This window comes from Typopeltis vanoorti, chromosome 18 (genome assembly GCF_054136105.1).
Source record: "Typopeltis vanoorti isolate ZY-2024b chromosome 18, IOZ_Tvanoo_1.0, whole genome shotgun sequence".
Taxonomy (NCBI): Eukaryota; Metazoa; Arthropoda; class Arachnida; order Uropygi; family Thelyphonidae; genus Typopeltis; species Typopeltis vanoorti.
This window is the reverse complement of record NC_143566.1, coordinates 99,360,994-99,382,500: the sequence shown is the minus strand read 5'-3', so window position 1 is coordinate 99,382,500 and position 21,507 is coordinate 99,360,994. Positions and strand designations below refer to the sequence as shown.

General features: G+C 35.5%; 1 protein-coding gene across 1 annotated transcript in view; it reads left to right on the top strand.

The window, feature by feature from the left end:
• The window catches only part of mRpL3 (mitochondrial ribosomal protein L3), a 122,445-nt gene that overhangs the window by 43,241 nt on the left and 57,697 nt on the right, over window positions 1-21,507 (top strand). Inside the window, exons 4-5 of the mRNA XM_090408424.1 lie at window positions 7,614-7,760; window positions 13,392-13,491. Of these exons, the coding sequence (XP_090264550.1) occupies window positions 7,614-7,760; window positions 13,392-13,491 (247 nt within the window). The remainder of the gene's footprint in view (window positions 1-7,613; window positions 7,761-13,391; window positions 13,492-21,507) is intronic.

Here is a 21,507-nt window from a genome sequence, read left to right as displayed (position 1 = left end):
CTAGCACAACACAGTATTAACACTACTCATAATATCCAGTAGGATAAAGCTATTCTCCTCCATAGATGCAGCTTCAAATATGAATGCCTTTTTAAAGAAAGTTGTGAAGCTATTTTACACCGACTGAATTTAAATCGAAATGATTGTCTCTCTCTCTCTCGAAGATCTGGGAGACTTTTATTTTATGTAATCAATAAAAAAACCAATTATCTTAAAGATTATTTATTATTTTCTATCATTTCCTAGCACGCGGTAACAATTTTATTTTAATAGGTGATCCACCGAATGTTCGTTACTTGTATTTCATTCCTATAACTGTTTGTGTGACACTAAAGATGTACTATTAGTTTTAGTATGAAATATCTGTATCTTTATGAATTAAAAGTTATTACTGTGGTCTTATGTGTTTTCTTTTAATAATGATAAATATGTTGTCATTTGAATGAACCTCCCGCAGTGAGTCTGCCAACTCCATGAAGGGAGTAATAATAAACAGTAGTCAAATACGGTCAGAAAAGAAATGCAAATAAATAGTCTTAAGATATTGCATAACCAATAGAAGTGAGTGGGAGAAGCTTGTGACATAGAATGATGTATGTAAAATTAAAGGAGGAATGTGAAATATAAAGAAAATGATATAAATTGCATAATAGCCCAAATTTAAAATGTTATGGATTAAAAGGCATCAAGCATATTATAATAACAATAGTAAGAAAGGAGTGGATAAAACCTTGTTGCATGTGTTCAAACACTTCTCAAAATTTTCACTCCAGAAATTATCTGGAGTAAAGACAAATAGTGAATAATACTTCTGAAAGAAACTTGTGGCATGAAATTAAGAATTATTTACACGATAGCACAAGTAAAGGTATATTTAATATACTTCCAGATATTTCATTTTGAAAATAACAAACTACATCAGTGGCTAGACAGAAAACAGTTTTTTACAAGATACAATACAAACAATTGATCATTCCAAAAATACCTGGCAGTATATTAAATATAATTTTCTTGTGCTAACGTGTAAATAATTCTTAAATAAAGATAAACAAATAGTGAATTTAGTGAATTCCTCATTTACATGTAGCCACTTAAATCCACTTTAAGTGCCTTATGACTGAGGCATCTAAAACTGGTAGTTGATAACCATATCATCTCAATGCATCTCTGTAATGCACTCAAAAGCAATGATTGCCTTTGGTTGGAAAAACCCTGATTCAAATCCTGTTTAAACAAGAACTTTATAAGAACATTTCAGTTGATGGCTAGCCCCATATGAAGGTATCTGGGTTTCCTTCCCATAAACTCGCTTTTTTTACCCATTCCACCAAACAAACAAGCAGGCTTGAGCAATACATGCAATTTACAATATAATACACTTGCCTCATAGGTTCATTTGTCTTGGTATAATAAAATAACCAGCTAACCATAAAAAAACAAGGAAGGTCTGAAAAGTTCTCGGCCTAACAATGAAAAAACGAATTTATAATTTCAAAATTATTTTTATTTTTCAATAAAAAATAAACTTTGATTTGAAGAAAAATGCTGATCAGCGACAAAGAGTTTTAGTTTTGGGAAGAGATAGAAGTCAGAGGGAGCCAAATCTTAGGAATAGGGTGGATGTTCACAATTCATAGTGCAGATCCCTTAATTTTCCCAATGCCAAAACACCTTTGTGGGCAGGTGCATTGTCCTGATGAAAAATGATTTTTTTCTTCTTCAAACCGGGTCTTTTCTGGCAAATTTTTTCATCTTGTCTGGTTATTTCTTTACCCTTTTCAAGATAATTAATAAACAAAATGCTTATAGCATCCCAAAACACCGATGCCATGACCTTTAATGCTGATGGAACTGACTTTGTCTTCTTTGGTACTGAACAACCAGCTTCTGCTGTTTGGATTCTGGTGTGTAGTGGTGAATCCAAGTCTCATCCATAATAATAAATCAATTCAAAAAATCAGTTTTATTCTTGTTAAAACGCTCCAAGCACTGTTCAGAGATTTTCATGCGAGTATGTTTTTGATCTGCTGTGAGCAAGCGTGGCACCCATCTTGTGGAAAGCTTTATCATTTGCAATTCTTTATGAAAAATATCCTCCACATTCTTTTGAAATTCAGCAATTTCCTGCACTCTGACTTGCCAGTCATCTAATACATATCGTGCACTTGATCAACGATTTCTGGTGGTGTTACACTTTTTGGACGTCCTTCACATGGATCATCTTTAAGGCTGGCATGACCATGTTTAAACTTGGTAGCCCATTTCTTAATTGTTGAAAACGAAGGAAAAGAGTGCCCATAAATTTTTATCAACTTTGATTGAATTTCTTTTGGCGTTAAACCTTCTTTTACAAAGAATTTTATAACCACGCGATACTCAATTTTTCCATTTAAATGTGATACAGACAACACTTTTGCTTCAGACAGCTCTATAAAACAAACTATTTGATAGAATGACTTGCAATTTCACATGGATGCTTATGACAGATGTAGCAACTTAGAAAATAAAAAAATCTTGCCAATAGTGTTGTAATTTATGGTCATGGCCGAGAACTTTTCAGACTACCCTCGTATATGGTTTGTCCTTTTATTGGAAAGAGATTCAGTAAAGAATGTAGAATATACTGTCATTTGCTACTTTAACAGTTAAACCCCTCAGTTAATTTTAAACAGTTAAAATGTATGCAGCCAGTATCTTCCTTTTGAAGACATTATATGCAAATTATCTCAAAATAGATAATACTTATGTAGTTATTAACTAAGCTATTTTATTTTGAATTATCATCAACATATCTGCACCAAATTAGTGGTTTAGTTAAAAAAATAAACTTCTTCTTCTTCTTCTACGTGTTATTCCCGCTTCCTATACAGGGTCCGCGTGTTACTTAGATGCGACTTCTTGTTAGTACTACTCCCAACTGACCCGTCGCCTAGTCTGCCGCTGGGGGGGGGGGGGGGTATTTTTTTTTTGACTGTAGAGGCGTATGTTCACGGGGCTGGTTTGCCTGCTTGCGGGATGAAAAACGCCAGATAAACTGGCGGAAAAAACCATACTGACCGCGCCCAAGACCGGCTAACTTGGCTATGCCTGAGGAAGATCCTGAAATTCCTCATGTCTACAATGGGAATCCAACCTGGAATACTCCTTCCCCAGGCATATGGCTGCGAAGTGCAAAGCCACTAGGCTAACCGTGCAGTCTTTAGGTAAAAAATAAACAAAAAATAAAAAATAATAATTTTAAAATAAAAACGTCCAGAATATCATCATCATCATCAAATTCCTGCCATGTACCCTCAAGGGGTGTACAGGATATGATAGTACTACATGAAAAAAATTACATCTTTACTAACTTCCTATCTACAATTTTCCTCCAAATCAGTCTGTTACTTGTCAAGACTCCAACATTATCAGATCTTATATTTCTATCGTCTAAGGCACTTTGTACCATATCAATCCACCTATATCTTGGTCTTCCTCTGGGTCGTTTTCCTGCCAACCTGGCAGAGAACACTTGTTTTGCTAATCTTTCCTCTCCCATTCTATTTAAGTGACCATACCACCTGAGATTAGCTCTGCTAACGCATTCCTGGATGCTGACAATGTCAAATTCTTTCCTAATATCCTCGTTTTTAATATGATATTGACATTGATGCCATCTGTTCATGCCTCTAATCTTTCCCAGGACTCTCATATCTGCGGTCTCTAATCTTTGGTGAAGTGTTTTACTTCTGACCCAGCTCTCAGATCCATAAGTTAAAACTGGTTTGAACGTTGTCTTGTATACAGCTAATTTAGTGTTCCGACTAATCTCTCTCTTATTCCATATGAATTTATTCAGTTGACTTCCCACCATACCAGCTTTGGTGATTCTGTTGTCTGTTTCTATATTTAATTTACCATCTTCACTAAAATCGTCCCTAAGTAGCTGAAATGTTTTACTTGTTCCACAGGTTCTCCATTCACAACACAGTTGACATTTTCAATGATTCTGCCTATTTTCATTGTCTTTGTTTTGTTATTGCTGACCCTCATACCATATCTATTACAACAGTTATTCAATTTAGTCAGAGAATCTTGTAGCAGATTTATTTAGAAGTATAACATCGTCCGCATAAAGCAAAGAGCTGACATTAACATCTCCAATTTTGATATCATGTTTAATACCACTTTCCTTCATAATGTGATCCATATAGATAATGAATAACAGAGGGGATAATGTACATCCTTGTCTCACACTGGATTTAACATTAAACCATCTTCCTGTACTTGCTTCAATTCTAACTGCTGACTTACAACTTCAAATAAAGACTAAGTATTGCTTGATATAATGCCCCATTGACACCATATAACTGTAGCATATTGAATAGCTTCTCTCTTGGCACCTTGTCATATGCTTGTATAAGTATACTTGCATAGATCTTGCCAGGAACACTCAGTAGGGAAATACCTCTGTAATTTTCACATTCAGTTTTATTTCCCTTTTTATATATGGGTACTATAAGAGCTCTACTCCAATCATCGGGAATATGTCCCTCTGTCCAGGCTTTCTGAACTATGCAGTGCAGCCACTGTAAGACTTTTATACCACTATACTTCAGCATTTCTGGTCAAATATCATCTACTCCTACTGCCTTTCCACATTTTAAGCCTTTGATGGCTTTTTCTAGTTCAGTAGTCAGGAATACATATCCATACTGCATGCCTAGTCAGTGTTTTTTATCACTGTGCAGTCATCACTGCTTGTTTCATTTAGCAGTTTTTCAAAGTAATTACTCCATACTTCAAGGATATCTTTTTCTTCCATTTTCGTGTCACCTTGATCATCTCTAACTCCTTTTACAGCACTCTTTCCTCCATTCCTAAGCTTCTTCAACAACCTCCAGAATATTTTGCCACCTTCTTGATATTTATTTTCTATATTCTTGCCAAAGACATCCCATGACTTTTGTTTAGCTAGTTTTACACAGTGTTTAGCATTCTTGCATTTGTCTCTGTATTCTCTAAGAGTAAAAGCTGACTTATTTGCCAGGAACTTTTGATATGCTTTCTTCTTTTCCTTCACTGCCTCTTTAACTTCCTGTGTCCACCATGGAGTTCTAATTTTTCTATCCTTGCAGACAACTTCACCACATGCCTCTCTAGCTGAATCAATCAGGATTTTCTTCAAGGCTTGCCACTGAATCTCCAGGGTTTGATTCCTGTTCTCAAACTCTTTCAGTTTTTCTTCAATAATCTTTGTGTATTTTAGTCTACAGTTCACATATGAGAGCTGCTCAACTTTTATTCGCTTTAAAACTTTCTTACATGTTATTCTTTTCAATATTAAATTCAATTTTATCCTGCTCAAGACTAAATAGTGATCACTTCCAATTTCAAATCCTCTGTACACTCTGGTGTCCTGCACCAGGGAGAAAACATCACTATCAACAATAACATAGTCAATGAGACTTTTCTTATTCCTAGCCTCATCTCTCCATGTGAATTTGTGCTCATTTTTATGTTGGAACATGGTGTTAGTAATAACCAGTCCATGTCCTGAGCAGAAATCCAACATATTTGCCATTATTATTAGCTTTGCTCTTTTCTCCAAATTTTCCCAAAATATTTTTGTATGTCTCACAATCATTTCCTACTCTGCTATTTAGATCCCCAACAAGGACCAATTTTTCATTGTGTCTGTTGCTTTTTCTAAAGCCTCAAAAAGTTCCTCCACTTCTACCTTAGTAGAACCTTCTGTGGGACCATAGGCACAAATAAGTCTCATTGTCCAGTTCCCCATTCTCATATTTGCCCACATTACTCTACTTGAGACTGACTGCCATTCAAGAAGATTAGCCTCGTATTTTGTGTTGAATACTATGGCTACTCCTTCTTTTCCTTGATTGTTATTGCCTGAATATAACATTTTGTATTTATTGCTCAGAAAGATCTCACCAGTTTTGGTCTTTTTTGTTTCAGTCACCCCTATTATGTCGATCTGGTACTTATCTAATTCCTCAGCTAGCTCCATTTCTTTGCCATTCAGGCTTCTTACGTTGATAGTACCGATCTTTAACTCTGGTGATGTTGAGTTGGGGTTTGTTTTCAGATTTGTTCCAGTAGCTGACTTTTCGCTGTTCGCCCTGGTTCCCTGGTGAAAACAATGGGGTCTTGTTTAAACCGGGCGACGCCTCAGCCGGCATGAAATTTTGTCATGTTGTACCATCATTTTTTATTTTGGTTTAACCAATAAGAATACAATTTGGTCGGCTAAATCCCAAATTGTTCCATAAATTAATTAGCTAAAAATGGGGAAATATTCTGGACTTTTTTTTTTTCACTTAAATCATGAATTTTTTACAGGTATGTTGATCATGTGTTTGCTGTATAGAACTCTTCCTTGTTCAATCTTCAGGAATTTCTTAAAAATTAATTTAATTAAGCCAAGAATCAAAATTAGCTTGGAAGTAGAAGATAACAATTGTCTTCCTCTTCTGGATGTTCTCAGTGTATGTTCATCTAAATGGAAATCTATAATTCTCAGTATATAGAAAACCAACTCGAACTGTAAATACATTGATTCTGACTCACATCATCACCCTTGTCAGAAATATGGTGTAGTCAAATTTCTAGTAGACAGTGCTCATAAAATATGTTCTACTCATTCTCTTCTAAACAAAGAACTGTCTATTATCAGACAGACTTACCTTTATCTCTAATCATTATAATGTAAAAACTATTGATAAAATAATCAATAATTATGGATATCATAATTATTGATTATCTCCTGCAACCAACTTCAAGAAGAAGTTACCAAAATTTGTATTCCATATGTTAAAGGACTTTCAGAAAAAATAGCAGGACTACTGTGACAGATTGACTTACAAGTCTCTTTCCATCCAGTTCGGAAACTTAATGTCATCCTTATCTCTCCTAAAGACAAACATCGGACTTTATAGAACTTCGGACTTTATTCGGACTTCCGAACCTTGAACTTTATAGAATCCCCTGCTCTTGTGGCTTATGTTATTATGGACAGACTGGTTATTCTACACAAAATTTGTCTTGAACCAAAAATATATTTCTCTTGAAGAACACAATAAATCTGGTTTAGCAAACCATGCATTATGTACAGAACACAGGATTCAGTAAAACAAAACCAAAAATGTTACGTAAAAGTTATTTTATTCTGGAAAGACTACAAAGAAAGCTATGTAGCACACATTCACAATCCAAACCTTAACAGAAATGATTGTCTTAAATATTCTCAATTGTGAGAAGTTATACTGACTAATACTCACCATTTGTGTGTTCCATAAATTGTAATAATTAATTTTATACTTAAAAATATTTTATTAACTAATTTAATTTGTTGTAAATTACTTTTGGATATCTGTTAATATAAATCGAGCTATTCTCCTGCAACCAATAGTGCATATAATATCACACACTTTCAATTAATTGATGTTCTCTTTTTTGTGATTGTTTTTCTATAATCGTATTGATAATGGCTATGAAACATAGCCATTCTATAAATAAAAAAAATTAAATTCACTTGTGTTTCTATTATTAATTAATTATAAAGCAGGTTATTTTTGTGCTTAAGTTTTTCTCATTTTCTTGTTTTCCAACAGGTAGTTGATAACCATGTCATCAGATATCACCCTCCAGAGGAGTTTGTTACGCTAAGACATTCAGAAAAAATTCTTCGAAAAGAAAAATATCAAGGACGAAACATTGCCTCACTTGTTGTTGGTGCAGAAAGTGCAAATCCTCAATTAGTAAGTACTACATACAAATTATAATTTATAGCTTAAAATATCATGTATAAAAAGAATAAAATATATTATAGTATATTATGATTTACAAGTATTAGAATAGCTCTGAATCCAGGACCTTTTTTTTTTTTCACAAAAAAAAAGATAAATATAAGATATTATTATTATTAAGGGAAACCTCCAGGAAGTCAGGGACTCATCAAGGGAGGCCACATACTATGCACCAGCTATCATACTTGGTCTTGAGTTCATTCACACTGCTTGAACACAGAACATCCATTGGCAATTTATCCATTCTATGGGAGTGAGATCTAGATTTTTCTCTCATAGAATGGATAAATTGCCAATGGATGTTCTGTGTGCAAGCAGTGTGAATGAACTCAAGACCAAGTATGATAGCTGGTGCATGTAGTATGCGGCCTCCCTTGATGAGTCCCTGACTTCCTGGAGGTTTCTCTTAATAATAATAATAATAATATCTTATATTTTAGTCCGCGCGGTTAGCCTAGTGGCTATGCGCTTCGCAACCATATGCCTGGGGAACAACAAGGTTTTTTCCTCAGTTTATTCTGGGGTTTTTCATCCCGCAAAGCAGGCAAACTGGCCTTGAGAACTTAACACTACAGGCCATAGGATATACCTGGCATAGGGCTGACCACCTTATCCTGTAAACGGATTGAGGTCCGATGATCAATGGACCCTCGACACCACAAGGTAAAAGAGGGTATAAAGAAGATGAGATGAGATGAGATGTCTTATATTTATCTTTTTTTTTTGTGAAAAAAAAAAGGTCCTGGATTCAGAGCTATTCTAATACTTGTAAATCATAATATTTTATTATTATATACTGTATAATATATTATAATATATTTTATTCTTTTTATACATGATATTTACATTATGATATTATACATAATGCCTTCTTAGCAGCATTAATTCTCAGTGTCCAAGGATGCGCTTGTCCTTTCTCCCATCCTCCATACAATAAAAAATTCTGTTAACTGAAATCCTGTATCATCTTTTGAAAAGTTTAAGTCTCAATCATATCACCCCTCTTTCTCCTGTTTGCTAGTGGCTGCAGTGTACAAATTCTCAATCTGTCATCATAATCAGTATTCCACAATCCTAATATCATTTTTAACACTCTTCTTTGCACTCTCTCTCTCTCTCTCTCCCCACTGTGTCAGAATCACAACGGAAACCAGGAGACCAGACCTGTGCACAGTAGTCCAAGTGAGGTCTATCAAGGTCTTGTAAAGAGGCAAAATGACATCCTTATCTTTACATTTTAAGTTTATTTCAGCATTGCAGTTATCTTTTGAGTTGTATTTGCAATCTTTGCTACATTTCCCCTGAATTTCAACTTATCTACTAACACTCCAAGATCCCTAATCTTATCAGTTTTTTCTAGCATAATCCCACCAATATAATATGACTTTGGATATCTAATCAATCCAAAGTGCCTGACTACATTTACTGACACCGGACTGAAATGACATCCATTTTCCTCATGCCCACAATTCCAGCCTATTTTGCCAATGCTGCATGTGATCTGCATTTCTGATTACTCTACCTATTTTTGCATCATCAGCAAATAGCTGTATATTGCCTGTCAAATCCTTCCCAATGTCATTAATGTACAGATTGAATAACAGTGGATCAAGGACTGATCCTTGTGGTATACCACTAGTTACCTTAAATCTTGCAGACTCCACTTTTTGATATCTTTCAGGCAACCATCCTCTTATCCATGCTAATGTTTTATAATCGAAATCCATATTCTCCAATTTAAGCAACAGTCTTTCATACTGTATTCTGTCAAAAGCCTTATCAAAATCCAAAAGTAGCATGGTGTATCCATTCCTGCTGTCTAGCTCAATGGTAACATTATTATAAAATGTGAGCTAGTAGCTCAAAAATGACCTTCCCCTAGTAAATCCATGCTATTCATTGCAAAATAGAGATGCTCTGTCAATCCATTTGTGACTGTGAGCACTAACCAACTTTTCCAAAATCTTAACCACTACTCCTGAAATACTGATTGGTTGATAGTTAGATACATCAGTCTTGGCACCACACTTGTGCAATGGGATTACCATACATTCTTTCCACTCCTGTGGAATCTTTCATGTTTTAAGACTCAAATTATATAGCCTAATTAAAGGAATAGCCAGTTCAGCTGAATACTCTTTTAGCACCTGTCCTAATATCCAATCAGTCCCTATCACTGAATTCTTATTCAGTTTGTGCAACAATTCTAATACAGCCTCCTTATACACTTGAGTTTCTTCATCCAGTGAAGAGGTAGCATTGAACTCAATATTGCATACCAGGTTGATAGCTTTTAGCAAAATATGCACTCATTAGATGAATAATCTTTTCTGCATCTGTCACCCTCACTCATTCAGTAGTTATTTCTTCATATTCCTTCTTTTTCTTGCAACATATGAATAGAATTCTTTGTGGTTATCTTTAGCTTGCAGAGCCAGTTTCTTTTCAGACTTAGCTTTCCATACACTAAATATATTTAGGAGTGCAACATCATCTGCATAAATCAAAGAACTATGTTTGATATCTCTGATTCCAATATCAACTTAATGCCACTTCCTTTCATAATGTGATCATGGATCACATTATGAAAAAAATGATAATGAAGTAGATGATAAATAAGAGTGGAGATATGTGCATCCTTATCTTACCCCTGATTTTACATTCAAGCTATCTTCCTATATTTCCTTCATTTCTAACTGCTGATTTACAACTTAAATATAGACTATGTATTGCTCTGTATAATGTTCCATTTGCCCCACATAACTGTAGTGTTTTGAAAAGTTTTTCTCTGGGTACCTTGCTGTATACTTTTTTTTTTAGGTCTACAAAACTTAAGTACAGATCCTTGTTATATTCAACTAGGTAAGTAAGTTAACTATTTAAAATACATTTAAGTTTCTTTTTTGCATCATCACCACTATTTTTCTAGTCTTACCTTTGACAGCACCCAAGTCTCTTGGCACTAGCACTGCTGTTGGTGCCAGGTTATTTTGCGCCCTAGGCAAAGCTTACAAGTGTGCCCCTTATTTCATAAACTAAAATGTTTCTAATTGACATTAAACAAAATAAAATCGTCTTTCAGGTTAAATTAATAGGGCTTTTTTTATTTTCTTTTTTAATTAATTTGAAAATTCCTTGTTATAATTCATTTACAAAAAAAAAAGTTATAAAATACCAAAATTTAATATTTTAAAATGTTAATGTTTTAAAATATTTATCTTAACTGAATTTTAAATAGCGGTAAGTTCAAATCATTTAGGTAAGGAACAAAAAAGAACCAAGAGTTAAATAGTAAAATAGTGTGATGTGTGAGGGATAAGAAAAAAGAAGCGATACCCAAATCATATTATCACTATTTAATTTTGATATTTTAGTAAAGTATGAATAAAGCATATCTTGAAGTTTTGTGCCCTAGGCGGTTGTCTAGTTTGCCTAAATGGTAATGCCGGCCCTGCTTTGGTATTTTCCATAATATAAAAACACGTGGAAAATACCTAAGAATAGCGATCAGAACTTTACCGTCTTTGCTGCGAGTTCTCCGGTATTGTACTACGTACTAGGGTCACTTGCATTAGCTCATGCTAGTGGTCGCCGATACTTTATAGTTTACTATATTCGGCAAGAAACTCTCTGATTCCAATCTTTGAGTTTCTTATTCGGTTTTAAAACAATGTGGGATTTAATATCCCCTTAATTTAAATAATGTTTATATCGCCGAAATGAAGCTTATTAGCTCTTTATATTTAAATAGCCTTAATCATTTAATACTATCATAGTATCCTGTACACTCTGAGTGTAAATATCAGAAATTAGTGGTGATGATAATAGGTAGTTATGCGTTCTTGAAAAATGCATTAAAAAATATATTTGCTATAATGAATACCAGTTTTATTAAATATATATATATATATATATATATATATATATATACACACGGACAAAGAAATTAGCGCACCTGGAAGAAAACATGGTACAATGGTGAAACTTACAATTAGCTACAGTGCGGGGTGATATGCAAATGATCCAAGTTTGGTGCGATTGTGCATGCCTACACACCCTGCAGTGGTGCTGCAAGCACGAACTGGCAGCCTTATAAAGCCGGCATGTAACTGATAGCCAATTAAAGCGAAAAGCACCGGGCGACGCAAGCTAGAGTACAGAGTGACGATAACCGGGTAGATGCCAGAGACTGATTTAAGCAACTTATGGACTTTGAAAGAGGCATGATCATCGGCCTGAAAACCAGAGGGTGGTCGGCACACCGTATAGGTGTTCACATGAACCGTTCTGACCATACTGTCCGACAGTGTTGGGAGCTGTGGACATGTTCCGACGCTGCCACATGGCAGAGCGGCACCGGTTGGATCAGGAGGACCAACGCTAGAGAGGATCGACGGATCGGGCGGCGAGCACGGAGGCATCCCATGATGACCAGGTTCACTATAGAGGCAGATGTAGAGGCTCCTGTGTGCCCACGAACCATTTCCTGATGCCTTGCGGAGGCGAATCTATAATCCCAACGCCCCTTACGTGTGCTCCCATTAACACCACACCACAACTGTTTGCAGTGGTGCCAGGCGAGAGCAACGTGGAAAGCCACAGACTGGCGACATGTGGTCTTCAGCGATGAGTGCTGCTTTGTCTTGGGAACAGATGATCATTGTGTCCGGGTGTAGAGGACCCCTGGTCAAATACACAATCCCGACCTCGCTATCGAGCACCACACCTCCCGCACTGCAGGCATTATGGTCTGGGGAGCCATAGCCTACAATAGCCGATCACCCCTTGTAGTGGTACGTGGCGCACTGACGGGGCAGCGGTATGTGGACGACATCCTATGGCCCCACGTTCTCCCACTCCTGGCCAGGATACCAGGAGCACTATACCAGCAGGATAATGCCCGTCTGCACACAGCTCAGGTTGCCCAGGCCTGCCTACATCGTGTACAGACACTTCCATGGCCTGCCCACTTGTCCCCCTATCAAGCATGTTTGGGAGCAGCTGAAATGCCAGCTCCCACCGTGCTGCAATATCCAGGATTTGGAGCACAGCGTCCAACACATGTGGGCCAGTCTACCACAGGACAACATCAGACATCTGTTCGCCACCATACCGGACCATATTGCAGCATGTAGCACTGCACGAGGCAGTGCAATGCACTATTGATGATGACCAGATTGCGGTCCACAGATCCCTTTGTAATTGTCCTTCAGCTCTGTTTTTGCCATCATATGCATCACTCACCAGTATCATTACACCAATAAAATTTCAGTTGAATCCTATGCTTCCTTCTTGGTGTGTTAATTTCTTTGTTCGTGTGTGTATAAAAAAATTTTATTACAAAACATTGTTTTGTTTCCTCTTGCTCTAATGCATGTGTCATCACAAGCTTTGTTGTATTTCTTTCTTTATTAGTATATTATTATTATTTTATTTTATTTTATTTTTTGACAAAAGACAGAAATCTTTTATGAATTCTCTATTTAAAATTAAGATTTTGAAAATCATTTATTTATTTTTTTTTTTATGATTATATTCAAATTATCTTAAAATAGTATGTCTAACTTATTTGTTTCATGTCAGTTTACTGCAGCATATCTTGGTCTATTTAAAGAAGCAGGAGTGATGCCCAAAAGAAAACTTACAAGGTTTATAATTACAGCAAATGCAGCTCTTCAACCTGGTAACTTATAACATTTAAGAATTTCACATAAATGTACAGAGGTGTTCAGTATTATGCTTCATTGATAAATATAATAATCTTAATAAATTTTTGTTGTTGTTTATCATAAAAAAATTTTAAAAAAATAGTGGAATTGCATTGGATAATTTCATGTATTTCTATAACACTACCAAAGGCACATCTGTTGTATATAATATCTATTAATTATTTTTTAGATTCCTGTTTTCATTGTAGGTTTCATTCATTTGATGAAACTGCTCTTATGGCCCCTATTAATTCTCTGTAGTGAGAATTAATTGTATAAAAAACAGATTAAAAAAATTCAAGTCTGGGTGTTGATGGATAGATGCAAATCTGTATGCATCATTGGCAACGTGTTTGATTTCCGCCTATGCCTAATGGAAAATTTTCCATCAGGCAGAGGTAAAATATTCTAGTCAATCTGTATTGATTGCTTTCATTCCATCGTCATCATTTTACCAGTCTAAAGTTATTCTAATTTTTCCTCATGATCAGGAAGTTACATATTCATCTGCAAATATGGTTTGTTAGATAAATTTTATGACTTGCATGTTTGGAATTATGAAGCATATCTGATTTAAAAAAAAAAAAAAAAAAAAAAACCCTCTGTCCTCTGCAAACATTGACATTGCTGAGTAATTCAAGTAATCAGCTCTTAATATATCAGACTTGTAATGATCACATGTATCTTTTTAGGTATAGTTAGCTATGGTTCTTTTAGCATAGTATTGTTCCTATGAACAAGTAAGGACTTTTTTTATAGTGGAAATTGTCATTCTGGAGAATGAGCTGAGAAAATCCACATGATGTAGTTTCAGGAAATTGACAATGTAGATTAAATAATAACTAAATATGTACTTACTATTTCCAATATTTTGCTAAAGTTAAATTGGCATCTTCAGTTATTAATACACGTGTATCCACACATGCATGCAAACACACTTCAGTAAATGAGATAGAACATGAGAAATATAGGAAGGCCTATAATCCTAAAACCACACTGACTATTAGTGTGATTAGGTGTTCTTGCCTATTGGGCTGTCTGCTGATGAGGGTTCCCCATATGAGTGGCAATTTGATGCAGCCATATTTGTTCAGGTTGGGAGAGTTCATGAGGACTGCAGCAGATTCAAGGAAAAGTCTCTCAAATTTAAACTTGCTTTGGTGGAGTAAGGTAACTTTTTTCCTCATCATATCCTGGCAGTAGTGATTTAGACTGATGTGATATTGGTGTTCTAATGTTGGCTGTCCTTCCTGTTTTGTCATAGTATGAATGCAACCACAGGATTGGTAGACCTCAGGTAAATTCAAAGGTTGCAGTCGACCATAGGAGAGCAACTAAGGGATGTTAACTTTCTGTATGGTTTATAAGTAGTCACTAGGTTGTGCTTTTTTTTTTTTTTTTAATTTTGGCTACCTTTTCAGAGCCATAGATATAGGTGATAGTGATGAATTTATTGTAATCTAAGTTTGGAGGGGGAGTAGCCATTGACTTAAAAGGATTTGTATATATGTAGTGGTTGAGTTCTGTGGTGAATACAGTGTTATTGAAGCAAATTAATTTTTCTGTGAACTAGGGTTTTTATAGTGTCATATTGTTTTGGAGGGGATGATTTTGATAAACATATTTACCTGTATGTGTTTTCTATAGATAGTGAAGATCAAAGATCCATCTGTTTGTCTTGTAACTAGGCTGTCTAGGTAGGGAAGACTGTTTATTTCTGTTGTGAATTAGACCTTTGAATGTTGCTATTCAAATGGGAAAGGAACGTGTTTGAGGTGTCCAGGCCATATGGCCAAATAACAAACACATTGTTACATAACATAGCCGAATAGTAGGCTTGAGGGGAGCAGAGTTTAAGGTGTTCTTTTTCAAATGTCTCCATAAAAAAGTTTGCGAAGGGAAGAGAAAGAGGAAAGTCCATAGCTGTGTCCTCTATTTGTAAAATTTTTCTTGCCAAATGAGTTCTTGAGTTCATAGTTAAAACAGGGATAAGGTTTTGAGATTTGGTAAGCAACAATGGAATGCATAGTATACACTTGGTGGGGAAAATTTTGGTGGACAAGGACTTGAAATTCAGGGGCCACATTGCACAAGTTGTGAAGACGTCACATTGGATAATGGCAATGATGTGGAGGACCCTGACATGCAGAAATAGAGAGTAATGATGCTATTGTATAAGACCTTGATTAGGCATCCTGGATAATTGTGCACAGATTTGGTTGCCGGGTTTTCATGATGATGAGGATATGTTGGAAAGGGTCTAGAGAAAATTCACATAAATGCTCAGTGGTCTTTGGAATGTGGAGTATTAGGACAGATTGGGAGAATGTAAGTTGCAAAGCCTCATGTATAGGAGGAGGAGGTGGGGGGAATATGGAGACACATAAGCTAGTCAGGAGTTGTCATCAGGTTGACATGAAAGAGATTTTTCATAGAATGGGAGAGGAGGGGTTAGAACAGTAGGCCATTACTGGAAGCTATAAGAAAGGTGTGAGCAGAGGAGTGAGAAGAAGAAGGTTCTTTGCATGGAGAGTGGTTAGTGAGTGGAATGCATTGCTTGAGTGTGTTGTGAATGTAGACACATTGAATCAGTTTAAGGCATGGTTGGATGAGCATTGTGTGCAATAGTATAATTGTATCTCCCACGATGCGTCTCTGACTCCATGGAGATCAGATGATGATGATAATAAAAAGATTTTGCTTGCAAAGATGGCTCTAAGTGGGTTGTTCATAAATGAGGAGGAGTCAGAATTGATCATTAAGTCTTTGTTGAAGTGAGTGAAGTCTTGTATACTGGACTTAAAATTGGGCTGAGTTTTTTATATGCGAGAGATGTTGTCAGTAATATGAAGGAGCATTTTGGCAAAATGTTTGCCTAGTTTGTAGGTGAGTGAGTCTATACCATCTACAATTGGACATAGTGGAAGTGTACTTCCTCTTTATGGATTTTTGGAAGTCCATATATTTAGGGGGGGGGGGGTTTAGTTTGTTAGTCACCTCAGCTACCCAGGATGTGACATTTTTTAGTTCTAAGGTATACATTTTTGGTCGTTTTTATAGATAGAAATACACTTTTATTAATACAGACCAGTATTTTACAAATAAACATTTATTAAAACCTACCAGTTTCGCCAGCAAACTGTCTGGCTTTTTCAAGGTATTACGGAGATATGAAAGTAAATGCAAATTAAAAGGATTTGCAAAGATGGCTCTAAGTGGGATGTTCATAAATGACGAGGAGTCAGAATTGATCATTAAGTCTTTGTTGAAGTGAGTGAAGTCTTGTATACTGGACTTGTATACTGTAAATGCAAATTAAAATCCTTTTAATTTGCATTTACTTTCATATCTCCGTAATACCTTGAAAAAGCCAGACAGTTTGCTGGCGAAACTGGTAGGTTTTAATAAATGTTTATTTGTAAAATACTGGTCTGTATTAATAAAAGTGTATTTCTATTTTTTAGTTCTTTTGAGATTCAGTAGAATTTTATATTCTCTTGGACAGTTTACTTTTGGAAGGTTGCCTCTGTCAGCATATTGGCTACATATAGCCTTACATTGTTGGTTTCTCTGGAGAGAAGGTTGTAGATTCCACATCAATTTGGATGCCGAAATTTTGACTACAGCTCACTGCACCGACGAAAGGACAGTTTAACCATGTTGTTTTTTGGGTAGTCTGAGAGGCTTTGGAAAATATTTCACTAGGTTTATAAACTTTTTGATATGCTGACTTTTTACGTTTTTGGAATTTTTTGTCAGCTGATGCATTAGAAACATCTAAGAGGATTATCCATAGCATTCAGTGTGGCAAAGAGCTCTGCTTGAAGTGTACATATTGCTCCATTAGTATTTGCAAGCACAGTGTACATTGCTAATCTATTCCAGTAGTAGGGTGAAGCTAGTGTGCTTATAAATGCAGAGCACCTTGTTTGAATGAAACTGGTGTTTTAATTTTATGCATTTCAGAAAGACTATTATCCCTTCAAAGCTTTATGAAGTCAGAATGTTGAGTTGTCTCAAAAGTTTAATTTTTAACTTACCAGACTTGTAGGTCTTGATGAATTTCCGTGGATTATAATAATCTTGGTATTGTTGATTATTGTACATGATGTTATTTCATGAAATTCATTGCATAGACTAAATAAGAACTAAAAATTTACTTATTATTTACAATATTTTGCCCAATTTAAATTGGCATCGGCATCTTTAAGGACTAAAGACTGCAGATACAAGAGTGAACAGATTGCATCAATGGCAATATCATATTAAAAACAAGGATATTAGGAAAGAACTTGACACATCCAGAAATATGTTAGCAGAGCTAATCTCAGGTGGTATGGTCAGTTAAGCAGAATGGGAGATGAAAGATTAGCAACACAAGTGTTCTCTGCCAGGTTGGCAGTAAAAAGACCAAGAGGAAGACCAAGATATAAGTACTATCTAGTATTATGTAGTACTATCATATCCTGTACACCTCTTGAGGATACATGTCAGGAATTTGATGATGATCATCTTTGGATATTAAGACACTTGTATCAACATGTGCACATAGATTATTTTTGCATGTGTGCATGCAAAAATAACTTGCTCAACACAAGATATAATACCTAACCAAGCCAGTAGTAGTTGACATAGTTTTACAACTATAGGCGATAAGCCTTTATAAGAAGAAATAAAGGAAGGCCCTTCCTTTATTTCTCCTGTTCTATCTCATTTACTGAAATGTGCCTATATGGAATGCCGATACAAAGGTATGAATCCCTGAAGATGCTAGTTGAATTTTGGTGAAATATCATCATCATCATCAAATTCCTAATATGTATCCTCAAAGGAGTGTACAAGATATGATAGTAGCACATGAAAAACTTACATCGTTACTAATTTCCTATCTACAATTTTTCTCTAAATGAATCTGTCAAGACTCCAACATTATCAGATCTTATATTTCTGTCATCTAAGGCACTTTTTACTGTATTAATCCACTTATTTTGGTCTTCCTCTTGGTCTTTTTTTCTGACAATCTGGGAGAATACTTGTTTTGCTAATCTTTCCTCTCCCATTCTGTTTAAGTAACCATACTACCTGAGATTAGCTCTGCTAACACATTCCTGGATGCTAACAATTGTCAAGTTTTTTCCTAATAACCTCGTTTTTAATATGATGATGCCATCTGTGATCTCTAGTCTTTGGTTACTTGTTTTATTTCTAACCCAGCTCTCAGATCTAAGTTAAAATTGCGTTCAACACTGTCTTGTATACAGTTAATTTAGTGTTTTGACTAATTTCTCTCTTATTCCATATAATTTAATTTACCATTTCACTAAAAATCACATCTGAGTAGCTGAAATGTTTTACTTGTTTTATAGGTTCTCCATTCACAATGCAGTTGATATTTTCAACTGCATTGCGAATTATACAATTTATAATTTAATTTACCATTTCACTAAAAATCACATCTAAGTAGCTGAAATGTTTTACTTGTTTTATAGGTTCTCCATTCACAATGCAGTTGATATTTTCAACTGCATTGTGAATTATACAATTTAGTCAGGGAATCTTGCAGACTTGTACTGGATTTATTTAGAAGTATAACATCATCTGCATAAAGTAAAGAGCTTGAGATTAACATCTCCAATTTTAATATCAGGTTTAATACCACTTTCCTTCATAGTGTGATCCATATAGATAATAAATAACAGTGGGGATAATGTACATCCTTGTCTGTCACTGGATTTAACATTAAATCATCCTATTTCAATTAAGGGGATATTAAATCCCACATTGTTTTAAAACCGAATAAGAAACTCAGAGATTGGAATCAGAGAGTTTCATGCCTAATATAGTAAACTATAAAAATATTGGTTAATGCAAGTAGTCCTAGTACGTAGTACAATACCAGGCAACTCGTTGCAAAGGTGAGTAAAGTTCTGATCACTATTCTTTGGTATTTTCCATAATGTAAAAACACACTTCCTAGGAAATGTGTGCTGTTATTACATTATGGTAGGAGGTCACTACCCAGACCGGTTTCAGCCTTTTTTGAGGCTTCATCAGTGAGTAGCTAGACCAAATTAATACCAAAGGGCATAGCGAAAATAACTTATATACTCTGCTATACGAGTTGTCCAAAAAGTGCACCCATTAAGTTGCTTAAATATAAAGAGCGAACAGGCTTCGTTTCGGCAATATAAACACTATTTCAATTAAGGGGATATTAAATCCCACATTGTTTTAAAACCGAATAAGAAACTCAAAGATTGGAATCAGAGAGTTTCATGCTGAATATAGTAAACTATAAAAATATCGGCGAATACTAGTGTGAGCTAATGCAAGTAGTCCTAGTACGTAGTACAATACCCGGCAACTCGTTGCAAAGGGTGAGTTAAGTTCTGATCGCTATTCTTTGGTATTTTCCATAATGTAAAACACTTCCTAGGGAACATATGCTGTTATTGCATTATGGTAGGAGGTCACTACTCACACTGGTTTCAGGCCTTTTTTTTTTTTTGAGGCTTCATCAGTGAGTAGCTAGACCAAATTAATACCAAAGGGTATAGCGAAAAGAACTTATATACTCTGCTATAAATCATCTTCCTGTACTTCCTTCAATTCCAACTACTGACTTACAACTCAAATAAAGACTAAGTATTGTTTAATATAATGCCCATTGGCACCTTATAACTTAGGAATTTGAATAGCTTCTCTCTAGGCACCTTGTCATATGCCTTTTTCCAGATCTACGAAAGTTAAATACAGATCTTTGTTATATTCCTATGATTTCTCAACTATTTGTCGTAAAGTAAAAATCTTATCATGACAACCTCATTTGGCCTGAATCCAGCTTGTTCTTCACCAGGCTTCCCTTCCACTATCATTCTGAACCATTTCTCAAGTATATTTGCATAAATCTTACCACTCAGTAGAGAAATACCTCTGTAATTCTCACATTCAGTTTTATTTCCTTTTTTATATGTGGGTACTGTGAGAGCTCAACCCCAATCATCTGGAATTCATTCCCTCTGTCAAGCCTTCTAAAGCATGAATACTGCCACTATAAGACATTTATACTTCTGTACTTGAGCATTTCTGGTCATATCATCTACTCCCACTGCCTTTCCACATTTCAGACTTTTGATGGCTTTTTCTATTTCAAGTATGGATATGTATTCCAGATTACATGTCCGTTGAGTGTTTTTTACTACTGTGCTGTCACTGATTGTTTCATTTAGCAATTTTCTAAAGTAATTACTCCATAGATCAAGGATATCTTTTTCACCAGTTTTCATGTCATCTCTAATTCCTTTTACAGCACTCTTTCCTCCATTTTTGAGATTTTTGAACAGCCTCCAGAATATTTTGCCACCTTCGTGATATTTATTTTCTATCTTCTTACCAAACAATTCGTATGACTTTTGTTTAGCTAGTTTTACACAGTGTTAAGCTTTCTTACATTTCTCTCTGTATTCTCTAAGAGCACAAGCTGACTTATTTGCCAGGAACTTTTGATATAGGGGTGCTTAAGGGTCAAAGCTGTATAACTGAGAGGAGATCTCCACATAGCCTTTAAAGGAATGCAGAGAACCGACCAGGGCTTCTGCCCTAATGTCCAATCCTCACCTTCTCGTGGTGCACCCTTTGGGTATCTATCTGGATACTGAACGAACAAGGATGAGCTGACAATTTGGGATTTAGCCGACCAAATTGTATTCTTATTGGCTTAAACCAAAATACAAAATGATGGTACAACATGACAAAATTTCATGCCGGCTGGGGTGTCGCCCAGTTAAACAAATCCCCCGTGTTTTCAACAGGGAACCAGGGTGAACAGCAAAAAGTCAACTACTGGAACAAATCGGAAAAAACAACCCAACTCAACATCACCAGAGTTAAAGATCGGCGCTATCAACATAAGAAGCCTGAATGGCAAAGAAATGGAGCTAGCTGAGGAATTAGATATACCAGATCGACATAATAGAGGTGACTAAAACAAA